Here is a 15485-nt window from a genome sequence, read left to right on the forward strand (position 1 = left end):
CGAGCTGGGCAAGATACAGAGAATCAGGAGACCAAATGGGAATCCATGACTGAAGGTGGTAGAGGCTACACGGGGTAAAAGAGAAAAGAAATCCTGGGTTTCTTTCTGAGACAATAAAGTAGTAAAAACACCCGTGCAGGAATTACAGGGAAAACAAATTGGGGGGCCGTTTTAAACACATGTATAAAAGATGGCTCACATGTGGTCCAAAGAGCCATTGGTTACGTGCATCTGCAGCTTTTTAAAGAAGTTTAGTCAAAGTTTTGGCAATGTTCAGGATACAGATGTGTTATGTCATGAGAGTAAGGTCATGGAAGGGGAACCAGGGAAAGCATCAGACATACGATGCACAGTTTTCAAAAGTGAATTTTCAAGTGTCAGATGCACAGCATTTATCCACTGGATTTAACAGATTTGGAAAGGAATCACCAATACATTTGGCGTCTAAGAGACCCCCAGTAGAATGGTGGGACAGCAGGTGCTCACTACACAGTTTGAGGTCTGACAAAGGGGGAGACAGCAAATGATTCTGATTTAAAAAGAGATAGGACAGTAGCCTGAGAAGCGCCACAGTAATTTTTTTTAAGATGACAGATGAGCACAGTTGAAGGGAAAGTGCTAGATATGAAGAGGGGATGATGGACAGAATAGAGAGCCGAGGATGCAGGAATCCAGCGCCTCCACAGAACAGACACCTCCACCTCTGACAACAGAGGGAAGGAGTGAGAAAGGATGGATGCAGAAGGTGGGTGAATGGGAAAAGGAACCAACCATGACTCAGAGAACATCAAGGACTGGCCTGACGGACCAGCAAACACAGGAGCAGCGTTACTCACCCCGCTGTGTGGTTCCCTCTGGCCAATCAGCAGCCCTTGTGTACAAAGAGAGGACTGCGGGGAAGATGGATCCAGGGCTGGCACTGCTGGGGAAAGTGGTCCAGCCTGCCTTGAAAAAGGACCGAATAGTTTCTTATGTGTAAATCATAGGCTGAATCATATGAAAATGCTGCTACCTGACTGTATTTTACTTAAAAACAACAATTTCATATGGTGCAACTTAATATTTGTTGACTAGTTAACTGTACAGCTAAAAAAAAAGGTGTAAAAAGAATGATAATGATCTTTAGGCCATTAACAACCTAACCAAAACTTGCAATGGGATAGGACTGGAGAAAGGAGAAACTCTCCCAAGAACAGAAAATAAAGAATAACTACAATGATTTGTGAATATGGCAGTGAATTTCCTTTAATTAAAGACAACCATGACAAATTCATAAACTATCAAAAGCTACATTTTACTAAAAACAATATGTCTTTAAAAATGTCTAATCATACAATATATACAATACATGCTGCTTTCCTTTTTGGATTTCACTATCCACGTGAGTCCTAAAAAAAGGGAAAATAGCTGGTTAACAGTTTATAAATGATAAATTGAAAGTTCATTTAAGATACATTAATGAAATCTAACAACTAGTGTCTCCTCAGTGAGGAGGGGCCAGTTACACCCACATTATATATCTCAGGTCAGTTCTCGTTCCTTCAATTATCTTGGAACAAAAGAAGCTCAATTAATTGAGGCACAGATTAAAGAGTTTCCATTAAGTACAAAAAAGCTAATTTTAACTTACAAAATCAAAGAAAATTCGAGCTAGAAAAAAAAAATCTTGGCAATTACCTAGTTCAAAATTCCCCCATTTCATGGACAGATTTATGGACAAGGAAAATGAAGCTAAGTGAGATAAAGTGACTTGCCCAACATTTTAAAGGGGCAGAGCCCACTGAATCCAGTCTCCAGATTCCCATCCACAGCTGCGTGCAGTACAGAAAGCCAGATCACTACTAAGATTTCCTACTAGCAATGTTCTCTTTCGAAAAAATGAATTATTTCATAAGCATTACTCAAATTTCAGACATGCCCATTACCAACATCATTCCAAGGTAATTCTGTCTCAATCCTCCTTTTCTACTTTGTATCTACAAAATAAATGAATCTAATGGGACAGTGAACAAAGCTGATGGGAGGATTCAGTATTCCACTTAGCTAATTTATCAATCTGTCAGGGGGAGAAAAGCCAAACCAAGAACAATCTCCTGCTCTGTCTCTTTCAACTGCAAGTCTTAAGAACACCAAAGTAATCAACCCATGAAGGGAACTTGCAACCACTAGGTTCTCTTCTGCCTTTTTTACCACTTAACACACAGTTCTAAGAATGGGACACTAGAGGGAAGCAAAATCCAAATTTCACCAGAATGTGAAAAAGTGAAAAATAAACTTAAATAAACACACACAGCCACCTGATAGAAAACGTTACCTTTAGCTGGTGTCAAGCACTTAGCCTCGGCTGGCTTTGCCTTGAAGCAATCACAGCCTCTGAGATCTCAAAGGTCTTCACAATCTCCTGGTGGAGAAGAAAGAACATTTGGGCACTGGGTTTACAGCAGATGGCTTCTTGGAGATGAACCGCCCGGGGCCACATACAGGGCTTTACCTCCCAGTCGCGATAACTCAAAGCTATAATTCCTTGATTCCTAATTTGAGTGTTTTGGTCAATTCCTTCATTTTCTTCGTTAATATTAACAGGCTCTGTTTGAAAGACAAAGTTTTCAGGTTGTCAAATCAGAAGAGGTAATCTGAACAGAAACCAATGAATAATAGGAATGAAACCTGTATCGAGAAGATACGTAGAATGTTACGTGCTTATTACAATTTCATGCATTATTGTGTTGTAGTATTATTACTATAGCAAGTAATTCCACTTGTTTCCATTAAAAAAAAATGTGGTAGAATAACAGATCCAATCACTTGGAAACCTCTGCATAGCTATGAACCAACCACAGAGCTAAGGCCTAGTGAGTCCAATATGAAATTAAGAACTTTTAAAGTAACAGGTAAGTACAATAAAAGTACTTCATCCTCTACAGGAGAGCTTAGAAGGAAAAGAGTGATAGAGAGTGTGAAATCCTTCAACCAAGAATTAAAGATTCTCTCAGGGAGACGAGGAGCTGGCGTTAGAAAATAGGAAGAAGGAAACTTAAAAAAAAACTGCAATCAGAAATTTTCTAAAGTAAAATTTAAGGGAAATTATATCATTTCTTGTTAATTTTTACAGCAGTAGATGGTGAATCAATGATACAGATGAATCCATTGGTTTTAAACTATGATCAAGTTTTTAGTATTTTCAGTTAGTTGAGCAAAACACAGCACTGAAAAAAGTTTGTTACCTAAGATAAAAACGCATTTATATTTAATAAGATACATTTCACCAACTCTAATAACAAATATATTTTCTCTAAAAGTAATTTTTCTGAACACAGGATCACTTACCTATTATTGGCAATCGGTCTTGGTCAAGTCTTATTCTTGCAAAACCATCCTAAAACACAAACGTGATTTTAGGAGAAGACTAAAATTTAGATTCAAAAACCTATACCCATTGGATGAAGTAAATTACTCAATTAGAAAATTCTGTATCTTAGACAATCAAAATGTACTGTGAGGATAATGAGATTATATGGACAAGCCTTCTCCAACATCTTTCTCTACACGGACTATCTCTCAGGTTCTAATCAGCAATTTTACCCAGACACAGCCTCCATCCTGAAGATCTCTAAAATAAATCTGTAACCATCTTGCCTCTTTAACTGATTCACTGTTTGAATACTCCACATTTTATTATGCATAATTCTATCAGTTACCATTGCCAAATATGCTTCTGATCGCATTTCTGGAAAAATACTTTGGTCAATAACAGATTTTTGTCTAAGGTTAAAATCAAAGTCATCTTACAAGTGCAGGAATGCAACCTAAGACTAAAAAGACAGACTAGAGCAAATTCTTAAAGTATATTTCTGAGTATGTTTCTTTTTACCCATCTATTTTGAAATTATTTCAAACTTAGTTATCTATAGTTCCATATTCATATTTTGCCAATTCTATCTCTTAAAAATTTCTAGGATATAAAAGCAAGCACATAAATTTCTAGCTAGTTTCTTCTGCCTACAGCTTGTCAACATTTTGCTACAATGGATCTAAGACACATTTTGGTTTGTACAGATTCCTTTGCCAGCTCCCATCTATAGCTGTTATTATTTATCCTTTTAAAAGCATATAAAAGCAATTAGAGAAATAATCTTAAGTCTTACCCTTATAATAAAGGAAACATGAAAGATGTTTTCCACTGTTCGGGGGAAAGAATGTGGATCAATCACAAAGTCGAAGAAGGACATAGGAGTATCAGCTACAGAAAAAAGAGGAAAAGATTCTTCAATACAGGAAAAATTATTTTTGCTTACCAATAAGACCAATACTCGCTAGCGTTAGCCAGAGAAAGGCAATGGGCACTCATCCTTTTGTGGGCTGGAAATCAGTACAACCCTGCAGGAGGCAATTTGGCGTATCTATTAAAAATCTACATGCCCACTCACCTGGCAACCCACTTCTAAAAAGCTGTCCTACAGAAATATTAGCACATGTGCACAAAGTTGTGTGCCAAGATTTTCCACCCCAGCAGTTTATACAAAAGTAAAATGCTACTTGCCCACTAATAGAGGATTTGTTAAATATATTTATGACATAGCTCCCCAGTGGGAATTACTGAAAATGGTAAGTGAGAAATCCATGTGGGAAAACGTCCACGTGGGGAAGTCGTGCTGCATAAGGATGTATATATTATGATTAGCTTTGAAAAAAGCAAAAAACCAATTATAAAAAAAATCCCAACTACTTAGTTGCATATTTATATGACTGACATAAACAGAAGAAAATCTGAAAATATACGCATCACATTTTATAAGTGCTGACATCTAGGGAATGAGGGTGGGTGGAACAGGTACTTGACTTGTTACTCGTCTCACTTCTATGGCATGTATTGTTTTGTAACAAAAAAAAAATCTTTTAAAAATAAAAAATGAGAAGTTAGAATTTACTTCGCCAGTGTTCTCACATGGGATTGCTGAAGAGGAGAAGCCTCATTAAATACATACGCCAAGGAAGAATCAAAATGACTCAGCCTTCACCTATAACTGAAAATGCCTTTTAAATCAAAATAAGTTCTCATTGAAAAGTGACACCGGTCTAACTGATAAATACAAATTGCCCCATTTGGAACTTGGTATCATACTTACGATCTTCTTGAAAATATGTTTGCAACAATCCCAAGATTCTTTCTACTTCTTTTTCTGTTGCTTCTTGATGAGATTCTTCCATTCTTTTTAACTGAAAATACAAAGTCATTATCAAGCAGACTGACCTTCTTGCCCGCCTGTTAACCTTTCCCGCTCCCTTACATGGCCAAATTCCTCTAAATATCTTTTATGGGGGATGGCTAGCAGTTTTTATCCCTGTCTTAAAATTTATAGTTTAAAAAAAAAGATTTTTCTAGTTTTAGTAACGTTTTTATATTAATTTTCTAACAGAGGAGTAACATTACCAAATCAACCATTTTCAGGTTAAATATGACATACAAATACAAAATACAGAAGGGGCAGTTCAGAATAGTGGGTCTCAACTGGGAATGATTCTGTCCCCAAGGGGACATTTGCTAATATTTGGTGTCATACGTGGGGTTTGGGGGGGAAGGATGCCCTTTCTAGTACGACGAGGCCAAGGATACTGCTAACCACCCACAATGCGCAGAATAGCCTCTCACAACAAAGATTTTCCAGCCCCAAATGCTGATAGTGCTGAGTTTAAGAGACCCTGGTTTGGGAGAACTAATCCAAACTACAGAACTGAGTTAAAACTAAGAAAAGTGGTCAATCCGATAAAATATTTAAAGGCTTAAATAAATAAAAAAATGATTCAAACATTAAATGATTCCTTTTAAGTGACAGAACCTGACTCCAGACCCTAACACTTAGAAAAGATGGCCAGATTACATGTATCATTACACTAATGGCTATTTCAACTTTAGGTGTTTTAAAAAGCAACATTTGAAAAAAACAAACCTGGGCAGGCATTGCCTGCTGCTCTTCTATCATACGAACTTTTCTTGGACGATCAACTCGTGGCTTTGGCACAGGAGCCTCTCCTTGTATTGAACCCAACCTAATGAAAAATACGCTTTCATGTCTTTTTTGGTTTGTTTTTAAAACAAACTAATTTCACGAGCTGAAAGGAGTTCCCAATGGCATAGGCAAATTCAGACCAGGTGTCAGTGATGAATGAGCTGACGTCAGACCAAGACTCATGTCAGGTTTGTGACATCCTTTCTGCTCCCTTTGTGTTTCTAAAAGAACTCCTAGGAGCTTGACTCGACCATAGATACCTCCTCAAGCATCTTCAGACTTTAGTCAGTGAATATGCCTGTGGTGTTCCCAGCCAGCCTATTGAGTTTCGCAAAGCCAACTTCAGAGATCGGGGGAAGGATGAACAAGTGGGGAAGGCGAACAAGCAGCTCCACTAGGGTAAAAAGCCTTTGGTGTAGGGGTGCCCGGGCAGAGGCCCACAGCCTGGGACCGCAGAACACACCTGAGGACAACAGGTCAAGCAGAGGCTATGGCATTCCTTTCCCTTTTGGAAAAAAAGCTTCCATGCAGATTTAAGCTACAGTAATAGACATACTGTGTAGAAACCAAGGCCTAGAGAATTTAGACCCAAGTGGTCCCTACACTTGAAGAGATCAAAGTATGCAGTGTAGATGGGCAGATATTCATGCACACAGATCCATTTCCATATAACATGGTAGATCCTTTAGTGCTGTACTGGAGAATTGCTCAAGTGCTAGCAGAGCATCTGGGCAGAGGGATCTACCCAGACATGGGACGGATCTGGTTGTGAAATCTGATCCTACACTGATTCCTCTGTCTAGAGAAGTTACTAGAGGCTTCCAAGTTGGGGCCTGTGGGATAAGTAAACCTTATCAGATGGAAAAAAATGGGAGAAAGGACACTGTAGGCCAAGGAACAGCAAGTGCAAGGCTGCAAAGCTGCAAATAATTCATTGTGGCTGCAAACTGGGCTAGATGGTGAGATGAAGTCGAGTCACATAACAAAAGGCTATCTTTAGATCCCAGGATTTATGACAGAGCCTAGAACTCAACAGCAAAAAAAAAAAAAAAAAAAAAAAAAGATCTGGACTTGTCCTATCACAAAGAAGTTTGCTGTTTTTGCTATAATATACAGTGGTTCCGGGCACTTGAGTTAACAAAAGTCTTGTTGAAAAGAGATGCCTGGCCCCACACTACAGGCCTATTACATCAGCACCTCCAAAGCCTCTATCTGAGACGCTACTGATCTCAGGAGGACTAGAAGAGTCATCAGAAGAGACAAATGCCCCGGGGCTATTCACTTAAGGAAGAAACGACTTGGGTGGTTACCCTAGAGAAATTATCCACAAGGCATTTGAAGGCTCTCTTACAAAAGAACCAGTACAAGCTGTTTCTCGTTACTCCACAGGACTGAGCTGGGAAAGTAAAGCCAATTCCCATTTGAGAATAAAGAAAAGCTTTTCAAAATCAGAGCTGTGTCCAAAAAATGACCTGGGCAGTTTAAGTGACAGTGGCTCGAGAAGTCTTCATGTCATACAGGTCAGAAATCATCCAACAGGGAATTACAGTAAATGGTACTTTACATATATTGGTAGAAAATCTTATGAAACCTTTCATGGGAGGTATCAACCTTCTACATGCTAAGGATTTAAAGAGGATGAAACAAAGCCAGACATGATGTCACAGACCCAAAGTCTTCCACGCTGGGAAACAAAGGGGCCGGCAGAGTGCCTGGGTAAGGGATGCTAGGCCACGGCCTTCGCTGCTTAAATTAAGCAGGATGAGGTTCCAAGCACATCAAGATTGTACAGGCTCTTAAACCAATGGCATCATGATCATCACCTCTACAATACCAAATAACTTTTCTGTCCCTAAAGAGCAATTTAAGGATTACAAATGGCCAGTGTGTCAGATTTTTAAAATCATCTTACAGGAAGTGGAATGTATGGGTTTTATTAAAGGTGTTTTCTGCTGTTTTGCCTGATATTTTCCAGGAGTCATAGACTATGAATTCAAAATCAGAACTATCTTCATCACGGATGAGTTCTTCAGCTTCTAGCGGATTTACACCCATATGTGTCAGCTACAAAAATGAAGGGAAACAAAAACCCCAGTTAAGCCACAAGCAATCATTTACCACGTCCAATAATCTCTATCACTAAACAAGAGGCCAGAGGCAGTCTGTTTTGACTGTTCTAATATGTTGGCTAAATTTCTTATCATAAAGATAATCTTATATATGTAAATTCCTATTTTCAAAAGTATCGTCTTTTTGGCAGAAGATATTCCTCAATGTACTTAGAATTTTTGAGTGAGAAAGTAAGATGCTCTAGACCGATGGATCTCAACCAGGTGATTTTGCCTGCACCCAGGGGTCTTTTGGCATTATGTCTGGAGATATTTCTGGTTGTCACAACTCGGGGAGGGGGCGGAGGGGACAGGGTTACTGGCAGCTACTGGGTAGAAGCCAGGATACTGTTTAACATCCTTCAAGGTATAGTTCAGGCCCCCACGACCGTGACTCACCCAGCCTGAAATGTCCTTAGTGCCAAGGCTGAGAAACCCTGCTTAGCCCACCGCAGGCTGAGAGGTTGACGTACCAGAAGAACTAACCCCGCTGGGAATTTCTGATCACAAGTCATTCATTTTTAAAGAATCAGTAAAGCTGCATTAGCATAAAAACATGAAATCATATCCCAAAGCAAAAGTTCCGAGACAGAACAGGGGAGTTTGGCTGGCTTTCAATTTTTCTTTTTAGCCAACCTCCTGGAGCCCTCTATTCAGCTTTATCTCAGCACTTGCAGACAGCATGGTCTAGCGTCAGGCATCTTAAAATGGCCTTCCTGGGAAGAGTTGGCAGAAGTCTAATAATTCTCTTATTTCAAGCTATCTCGCAGAAAATGCATTATATTAAATTTACTTTTATGAAAGTACACATTACATGATAAAATTATGAAATGCCTAGAAGTTATCAAATTAAAATGGTAGTATCATATATAAACAATAATCAAAAAGCCCTCAGAGAACTTAACCCTTTAAAGGCAATTAAACTTTGAAAAAAAGAGAGGCTGCAAGAACCCAGTCAGAGAGGTGTGGTCAGCTCCCCTCCCCTCTCCTGCTGCCCCGTCCCACACCAGACGCTTGGAGAAGGATGCTTCCATTTTTGTGGTCAAATCTGGCAATTTATAGTCTTTATATTTGCTACTATATTTTAAAAAAGTCTTTCCCCATCCAGAGACTAGACAGCTATTAATTTAGGGTTTTACACTGACGGCTTTAAGACTTTGGGAATTTATTTTGATATGTTATTTAAAGTACAAAGCTCACCCTGATAAGAGTAATTTTTAAAAAGATTACCCAATATATGGCCAACTCTATTTACTGAGTTATACATTCGGGTGCATTTTTCAAAATGCACTATACCTCAAAATTTAAAAGTTAAAGAAAAAGGAAATTTTAAGGTTTGAAACTTAAGGAAGTTAAACTTAGATTTTAAAAAATTTAAGGTTTTAAAAACAACAAAAAACCTCGTCTGCCTCATACTTTTACAAAATAATTTATCTGGCCAGATCTCATGGTACTAAATCATTTTAATAACCATTTAATAAACATTCAGACAGGAATTCAGTGTCCAAGCAAACATGCTAGGGCAGAGGTTGGCTCAGAGCAGAACCAAGGGGGAAAAAACCAGCAGAGTCTCATTGCACTTTTTTTTTGGTCAATCAGTCAACCAAAAATTTCAAAATTTCAGGTAGCAACCATTCAAATGTATTAAGAGGCAAAGAAAGGTGAATAAAACCACCACCAAAAAAAATCTCAAAAGCAGAACCCCAATCATATTCATATGGTTCTGACATATTCTCCAAGACAGACCAAAATGTGCCCCCTCCAGCAGTCCTAACTCATCTCCAGCTGAACTCTGCCACTTGCAACGTGGGCTTTTGCCCAGCTCAGGACAAAGGTTCCAGGTCACTGAGAATGTGCTAAAACATTTATGAACGGATAGTTGAGTGAGGAAAAAACATGGCCATTCAAAATAAACATAGCACTCAGAGTCTTAGAAGGCCAGGAGATTTTCAAACTGCTCTAAACTCCCAACCTAGATTCCACCATTAGCTCTCACATCATCTGGTTTAATTTGATAAGATCTCTTTGGAGGTATCTGAGACCAAAAAAAGGAAAAATGAAGTGAAAACCCTTTGCATATGGATATCAGCCAAGTACATAATTATACAGCATGTGCAGATAAAACATTTTTTGTTAAGATTCTGTAGCTTTGAACTTACTAGAGTTTCAACATATCTTAACATATCAAACGAGTTCAGATCAGAACGCAGCTGCTTTGCCTTCTCTTTGCCCAAATCTGAAGCCAAAACAAGAAACTGGGCATCAAGGACTGCTTCTCTTGCTCGGGACACTATTCAAAAAAGAAGGAAAATACACATATTACAGCATACACGTTATCCACAGGTATTTCCCCTAAATTTCCAACTACTTACTCCGCATTTCCCACTGGACCAAAAAAATCTCAAACATACCCATCTCTGTCTAAAAATTGGTGCCCCTGCCCAACTTACCAAAATCTGAAATCAAAGCTGACCAGTCTTCCTAAAAGCCAGCTCTCTCTGCACTTTTCCTACTCCTGGGAACTGAACCACAATTTTTTTTTAATTGAAGTATAGTCAATTTACAATGCTGTGTCAATTTCTGGTGACAAGCATAATGTTTCAGTCATATAAACCACAATCTCTTAATAATCCCAGTTTAATACTACCTTCACCATCTCTAACACTTGCTTTTCCCATTGACTCCAGTAACCCATCCCAGTCACTATTAACACCTGCAAGGGTGATGTAAGTCAGACTGAATGTCCAATATGTGTAAGGCACTGTGCTTGGCGTGGTGGTTTGCTGACCAGCAACAAGTAAGTTGTCCTGGAACCTCAACTGAAATAACACGCTGGACAGGCAGCAGGGACGCACGCCTCCACCCAGCAGCACCAACACCACCAAGTGAGCGGTCTACAGGCAGCAGGGCTGTGACCTCTGGGCATGGATGATCCAAAAACGTCTGACAGAGGACATGGGATTTAAGATAAGCTATAGAGAGAAAAGGTTTAAATCAAAGTAGACAAGAGGCAACGGGGCAGGGAAACCAAGCATGAAGTTTGGGGAGATGAGGGAAGGGTCCACTGCAGCAAACAGCAGAGCTGAGGGGCATGGGTTTAATCAGACCCCGACGGGAACAGGCAGTGGGAGGAAGTGCTCTGGGAACACTGGCAAAGTTGAATGGAAAAGGAAGCCAAGAAGAGACAAACACGGGGAAGTTCAGATACAGAAATGCCTACGCCCGGCTTGCTCCTCAAGGCCATTTCATCTGAATCACCAATTTCCCAAACACTCCTCAGGCTGGTGAACTTACTGACTCCAGGTTTTGTAGTCACGTGTTACTTTTTCCTCCGTTTTATATCGGGAGACTTGCTGTCTAAGAGACAATGAGTGACAGAACGAAGCAGAGGCAGATGCTAGAGAAGCTGGTTCCTGGGCTGTCCTAGATCTCCCGAGCCCAGCATCCTCACAGCACCTACTGGGAGAAGAGTGCAGATCTCTCCCGGATGGAGCCACGCCTCTGAAGACTTAAAACTGAGAACATCAAATCCACAAATACAGACAATACAGAATTTGATGCTTGCTGACCACCTCCTAGGGCCCAGTTGAGTGTATAACTCTGCCTTAAAGAGGTGACCCCGTCAGCACAGTGGAAATGGCCGAGGGGGAAATGATCTGTTGATCAAGAAATTTTAAGATGGGTGAATAATAATAATAATGAGGCAAATGAGTCAAGAGTAACCTTGAGGAGAGGGACTAGGGGGCCTGGCCCTCCAGGCTTGGGAGAGAAGAAAAAGCTACAGAGGGTGGAGAAGGGATTTCACTGGGTGAAAAGGCAAGACTTGCTTCCAGAAGGTATGATGAGATTTAGTAAACTGGTAGACCAAGGTGGGGGATGGTAAGGAAGCTGCGGTCAGAGCAAGAAGGACATAAATTTGAAAGCATTTAGATAGAAAATGTTAAAAGGGGACAATGTTTAAGCTATTAGCTATACTAAGGAATGAGCAGATATAAATGTCCTGGTCCTCAAAGAACATGAGGAATTGTGGTGTCCGGGCAGCGCCAAGTTCTGCTGACGCCTTTACCCACATTTGTCTGCACTCTCCCCTTCTGTTCCCACAGAACTAAAGAGGAAGGCTTGGAAGGAAACGTGGTCTGGAAACTCATCCTAGGGCTCCATGACCCAGGGCCCACATCAGGGGTTACCCCTGGCGGGTCCTCTGTCATCAAACACATAGCCTGCTCTTAGCACCAACACTGCCGCTGCTTTTAATTCAAACCAAGATTATTTTTTAGAGCCCCCCCAACAATGGTCTAGAGTTCAGTGTCGATACTTCTGTCTCTCTTTCCCTCTCCCTTTCACACGGGTACGCACACACACACTCACACACCACCCTGACTGGAGACCAAAAGGTCCACCTGTAGACATGGCCACCCGCAACTCGGTTATAAGTGAATCAAGAGCAAGGAGCTGAGGGAGGGGAGGCTGGGAGGAGAACAGGGAAAGAAACAGGCTGTCAGAGGCCAGCTCAGGTTTTCCTTTAATTCATCCATTCAAGCAATGCAGCCTGGGGGCACAGCAGTAAAAACCGGAGAAAGAGTAGAAAGATAATACATGGAACATTCTCAAACTTGAACAAGCAACAGAACAAGGGCGGGGGGCGGGGGCGGTGGCTTGTTAAAACAGACTCCTGCCCCCCCCCAAATTTCATGTCAAGCGCTTAGGAAATGGTAAGTGTACAATAAAAGCAGTAGTATTGCCACAGTGAAAAACGTTCCCAAACTAGTAAAGCACTATTATAAATATGAGATTTGATTGATGTCAGTAATTCTGCTCTTATGTAAAACTAATTAAAACCATTCCCAAACACATGGTAACAAAAAGCTTCCATACATAAAATAATGAATTACCTCCATTAAACAGAGTATTGGCCTCTTCAAGAACCTCTGTCAACTTGTCGCTGGCATTCAATATATCTTCTCGGTTTTCTATTTTGAAAAAACACAAGCTTTGGGAAACGTGCTCTTCACTAACAAGTCCTTGACAAAGTAATCACCCGCAGCAATAAAGCCAAGCCCCGTCCCTCTGCTCCCCAGGGAGTTACTTCCAAAAGATGAAGCTGAAAAGATGAACGGCCAAGAAAAATAAAGGTGACTGAACCCTTTCAGCAGAATGTACTTTAAAATTAAGGGAACCCAGATGGCTCCCACCAACCTTCACCCAAAGGGCTCCACTCCTGCAGCCTCTGAGAAGCGCTTCTAACAGAGTGGCTCTCAAACTCTGCCAGCCACAGGATCCCCTGGGCCACCCACTGTTGCAGATTGGGTACGTCTGGGGTGTGGTCCGATGATTTGCATTTCTGAAGGCTCTCAGGTAACGCTGCCGCTGCTGGGCGGGTGACCACTTGCGAGAAACAGCGGGATGCAAGAAAAGGAGCACGGGGTCGGCGTGCCGCCTCTCCCCCTTCCTGGCCATCTGGGCTAGGGCGAGTCCCGGACCGCGCCCGGTCTCCAGCTGTGCCGTCCTGCCCATCGGGGACCTGAGCGCCCCCGCAAAGGTCGTGCAGCCCGGTCCACATGATGGATGTGGGAGCGCTTCGCAAGTCAACCGAGACGCGGCCGGGCGGCGCGGGGCTAGCCCCCCGCGCCGTTGGTCAGCCCCGCCGCACAGGGCCTGGGCCCGGCCCCCGCCCCTACGCCGCCCCGCGCCCCGCGCCCCGCCTTACGCTGGACCGAGTTGATGAGCGCCCGGTACTGATGGCGGATCTGGCGGCACAGGCCGTGGTCAGTCTCCGCCTCCAAGCTCGCCGGGTCCATCATCTCGTCCCCGGAGTCCGACGGCTCTGTGTCCTCCAAGCTCGGGCGCTCTGGGGCCTCCCTGCGCTCGGGAGCGGCGCCGCGGCGGGACACGGGCGACAGCGGGGACCGCGAGCGGGAACGGGAGCGGGTGCGATCCCGGTGCGGGTCGCGGCCCCGGCCCCGGCCCTCCGACCGGCGGCCGCTGCTGTCCCCCGACATCGCGCCCAGCCGCCGTGCAACTTCGGAACGGCGGAAGTTCGCGCCAGAAACTGAAACCCCTGCTCGGCGCGAGCGCCGCTCCCCGCGGAACGCGGCTCCCCGGCCGGCGCGAGCGCACAGCGACGCCTGTGGCTGGAGGCCGGCGGCGGGGCCGGGGCCGGGGGCGCGGTGGTTAGAGCGCCGCCCCGCCCGCCCCGAGGGCGGCGCAGGCCCTTGACCTCGCGTGAAGTTTGGCGTGCCAGGATCCCACTTGCTGCACCCTGCAAGGTGTGTAGGATCTTGGTTGTCTGGTCCCCCGTGCCCACCCCACTAGACCTTCATCTTCCCGAGGTGTCTTTGGCCCCCGGGACACAGCCACAGCCTGTGAAACAGATACTTAGCATTCTTCCAGGTAGAAGTTCATTCCAAGCGCCAGACAGAAATACCTGGAACATTTCCAGGTCAGGAGCACGCAGTACGTGTTTGTTGACTGAGGCGCCTGCAGTTGAGCAGGACGAGCACTGGATATGGAGGAGACAAGAGATGTGGTTCTGCCACTCACTCTTTGTGACCTTAGTTCCTTGAGCCATCATTGGGGGATCAAATGGGGTTCATGAGCAGCTGGTGATCCCACTCTTTTTGAGGACAGAAGAACAAACAGAAAATTAACACGGTTCCTTGACTCTGTAATAGTAAACTCTCTGTTAACCATCCCATCTAAATCTACCCTCTGACAATTTATGTTCATAATTGGGTCTCAAACTAGAAGATTCTAAAATACCTTCCAATGGATTTAAGAATGATGGAATTATATTCAGTATAGTATTAAAGATAAATATGTGAATTTCATTCTATGTATTTTAGATTAGATTGCAAATGTTATTTCTCAAGAGTTTTCTTTGGTGCTGAGAACACATTTTATTTTCTTCAAGGAACAATATAAATTGAATTATTACACAAGGGTTTACAAAAATACCATTTTGTGAATCATGTATACCCAGCTTGAGGTAAGCACTACTCATTGCTGCCCAACAGCATATACCTCCTCCCCTTACTGCCTTTCCCTGGATTTCAGGAAAGGTATGCTCTGGCGCCTGCTTCACTGTATGAAGCATGATTGGCCTGAATGAATCGCAGTGATCTCATCCCCCTTCCTCCAGTGACTGGTCTAGGGATATCACGTGATCTAGTTTTGGACAGTAACATGGGAGGGAGCTTCCCATTTGGCTGACACACAAAGCCTCCAGAAAAAGAAAGCTTCTGTCCCCATCCTGACCCCTTCTCGGAGATGCTGGCATGAGGCAATGGTGCCTGGTATGATGGTGGCCATCTACAGCTGATAAGATAACAAGCATGACAAAAGACAAGAATGCTGGGGACCCTGGAGGGAA

General features: G+C 42.7%; 2 protein-coding genes across 4 annotated transcripts in view; both read right to left on the reverse strand.

Moving 5' to 3' along the window:
- The window catches only part of ATE1 (arginyltransferase 1), a 153650-nt gene extending 152582 nt beyond the window's left edge, over positions 1-1068 (reverse strand). Inside the window, exon 1 of the mRNA XM_064488502.1 lies at positions 837-1068. The gene's annotated coding sequence lies outside the window, so the exon portion shown is untranslated. The remainder of the gene's footprint in view (positions 1-836) is intronic.
- A 151-nt stretch (positions 1069-1219) lies between these two features.
- NSMCE4A (NSE4 homolog A, SMC5-SMC6 complex component) lies at positions 1220-14193 on the reverse strand. 3 transcript variants are annotated; one of them, XM_031461895.2, is made up of 12 exons: positions 13824-14181; positions 13313-13501; positions 13009-13086; positions 10276-10406; positions 7921-8072; positions 5949-6048; positions 5127-5217; positions 4146-4240; positions 3328-3376; positions 2492-2586; positions 2315-2401; positions 1220-1388 (listed from the first exon to the last, which is right to left on the reverse strand). In XM_031461895.2, exons 1-11 carry the CDS (start codon positions 14113-14115, stop codon positions 2327-2329), a joined length of 1347 nt encoding a protein of 448 aa, XP_031317755.2. In that variant the 5' UTR covers positions 14116-14181; the 3' UTR covers positions 1220-1388; positions 2315-2326. The 3 variants fall into 3 exon arrangements, with proteins under 3 accessions (XP_031317755.2, XP_031317756.2, XP_064344576.1); XM_031461896.2 differs by lacking the exon at positions 13313-13501 and having other exon boundaries at positions 13824-14168; XM_064488506.1 differs by lacking the exons at positions 1220-1388; positions 2315-2401; positions 2492-2586 and having other exon boundaries at positions 3320-3376; positions 13824-14193.
- Between the last annotated feature and the right edge of the window lie 1292 nt (positions 14194-15485).

The sequence above is a fragment of the Camelus dromedarius genome, chromosome 8 (assembly GCF_036321535.1).
Source record: "Camelus dromedarius isolate mCamDro1 chromosome 8, mCamDro1.pat, whole genome shotgun sequence".
NCBI classification, from domain to species: domain Eukaryota; kingdom Metazoa; phylum Chordata; class Mammalia; order Artiodactyla; family Camelidae; genus Camelus; species Camelus dromedarius.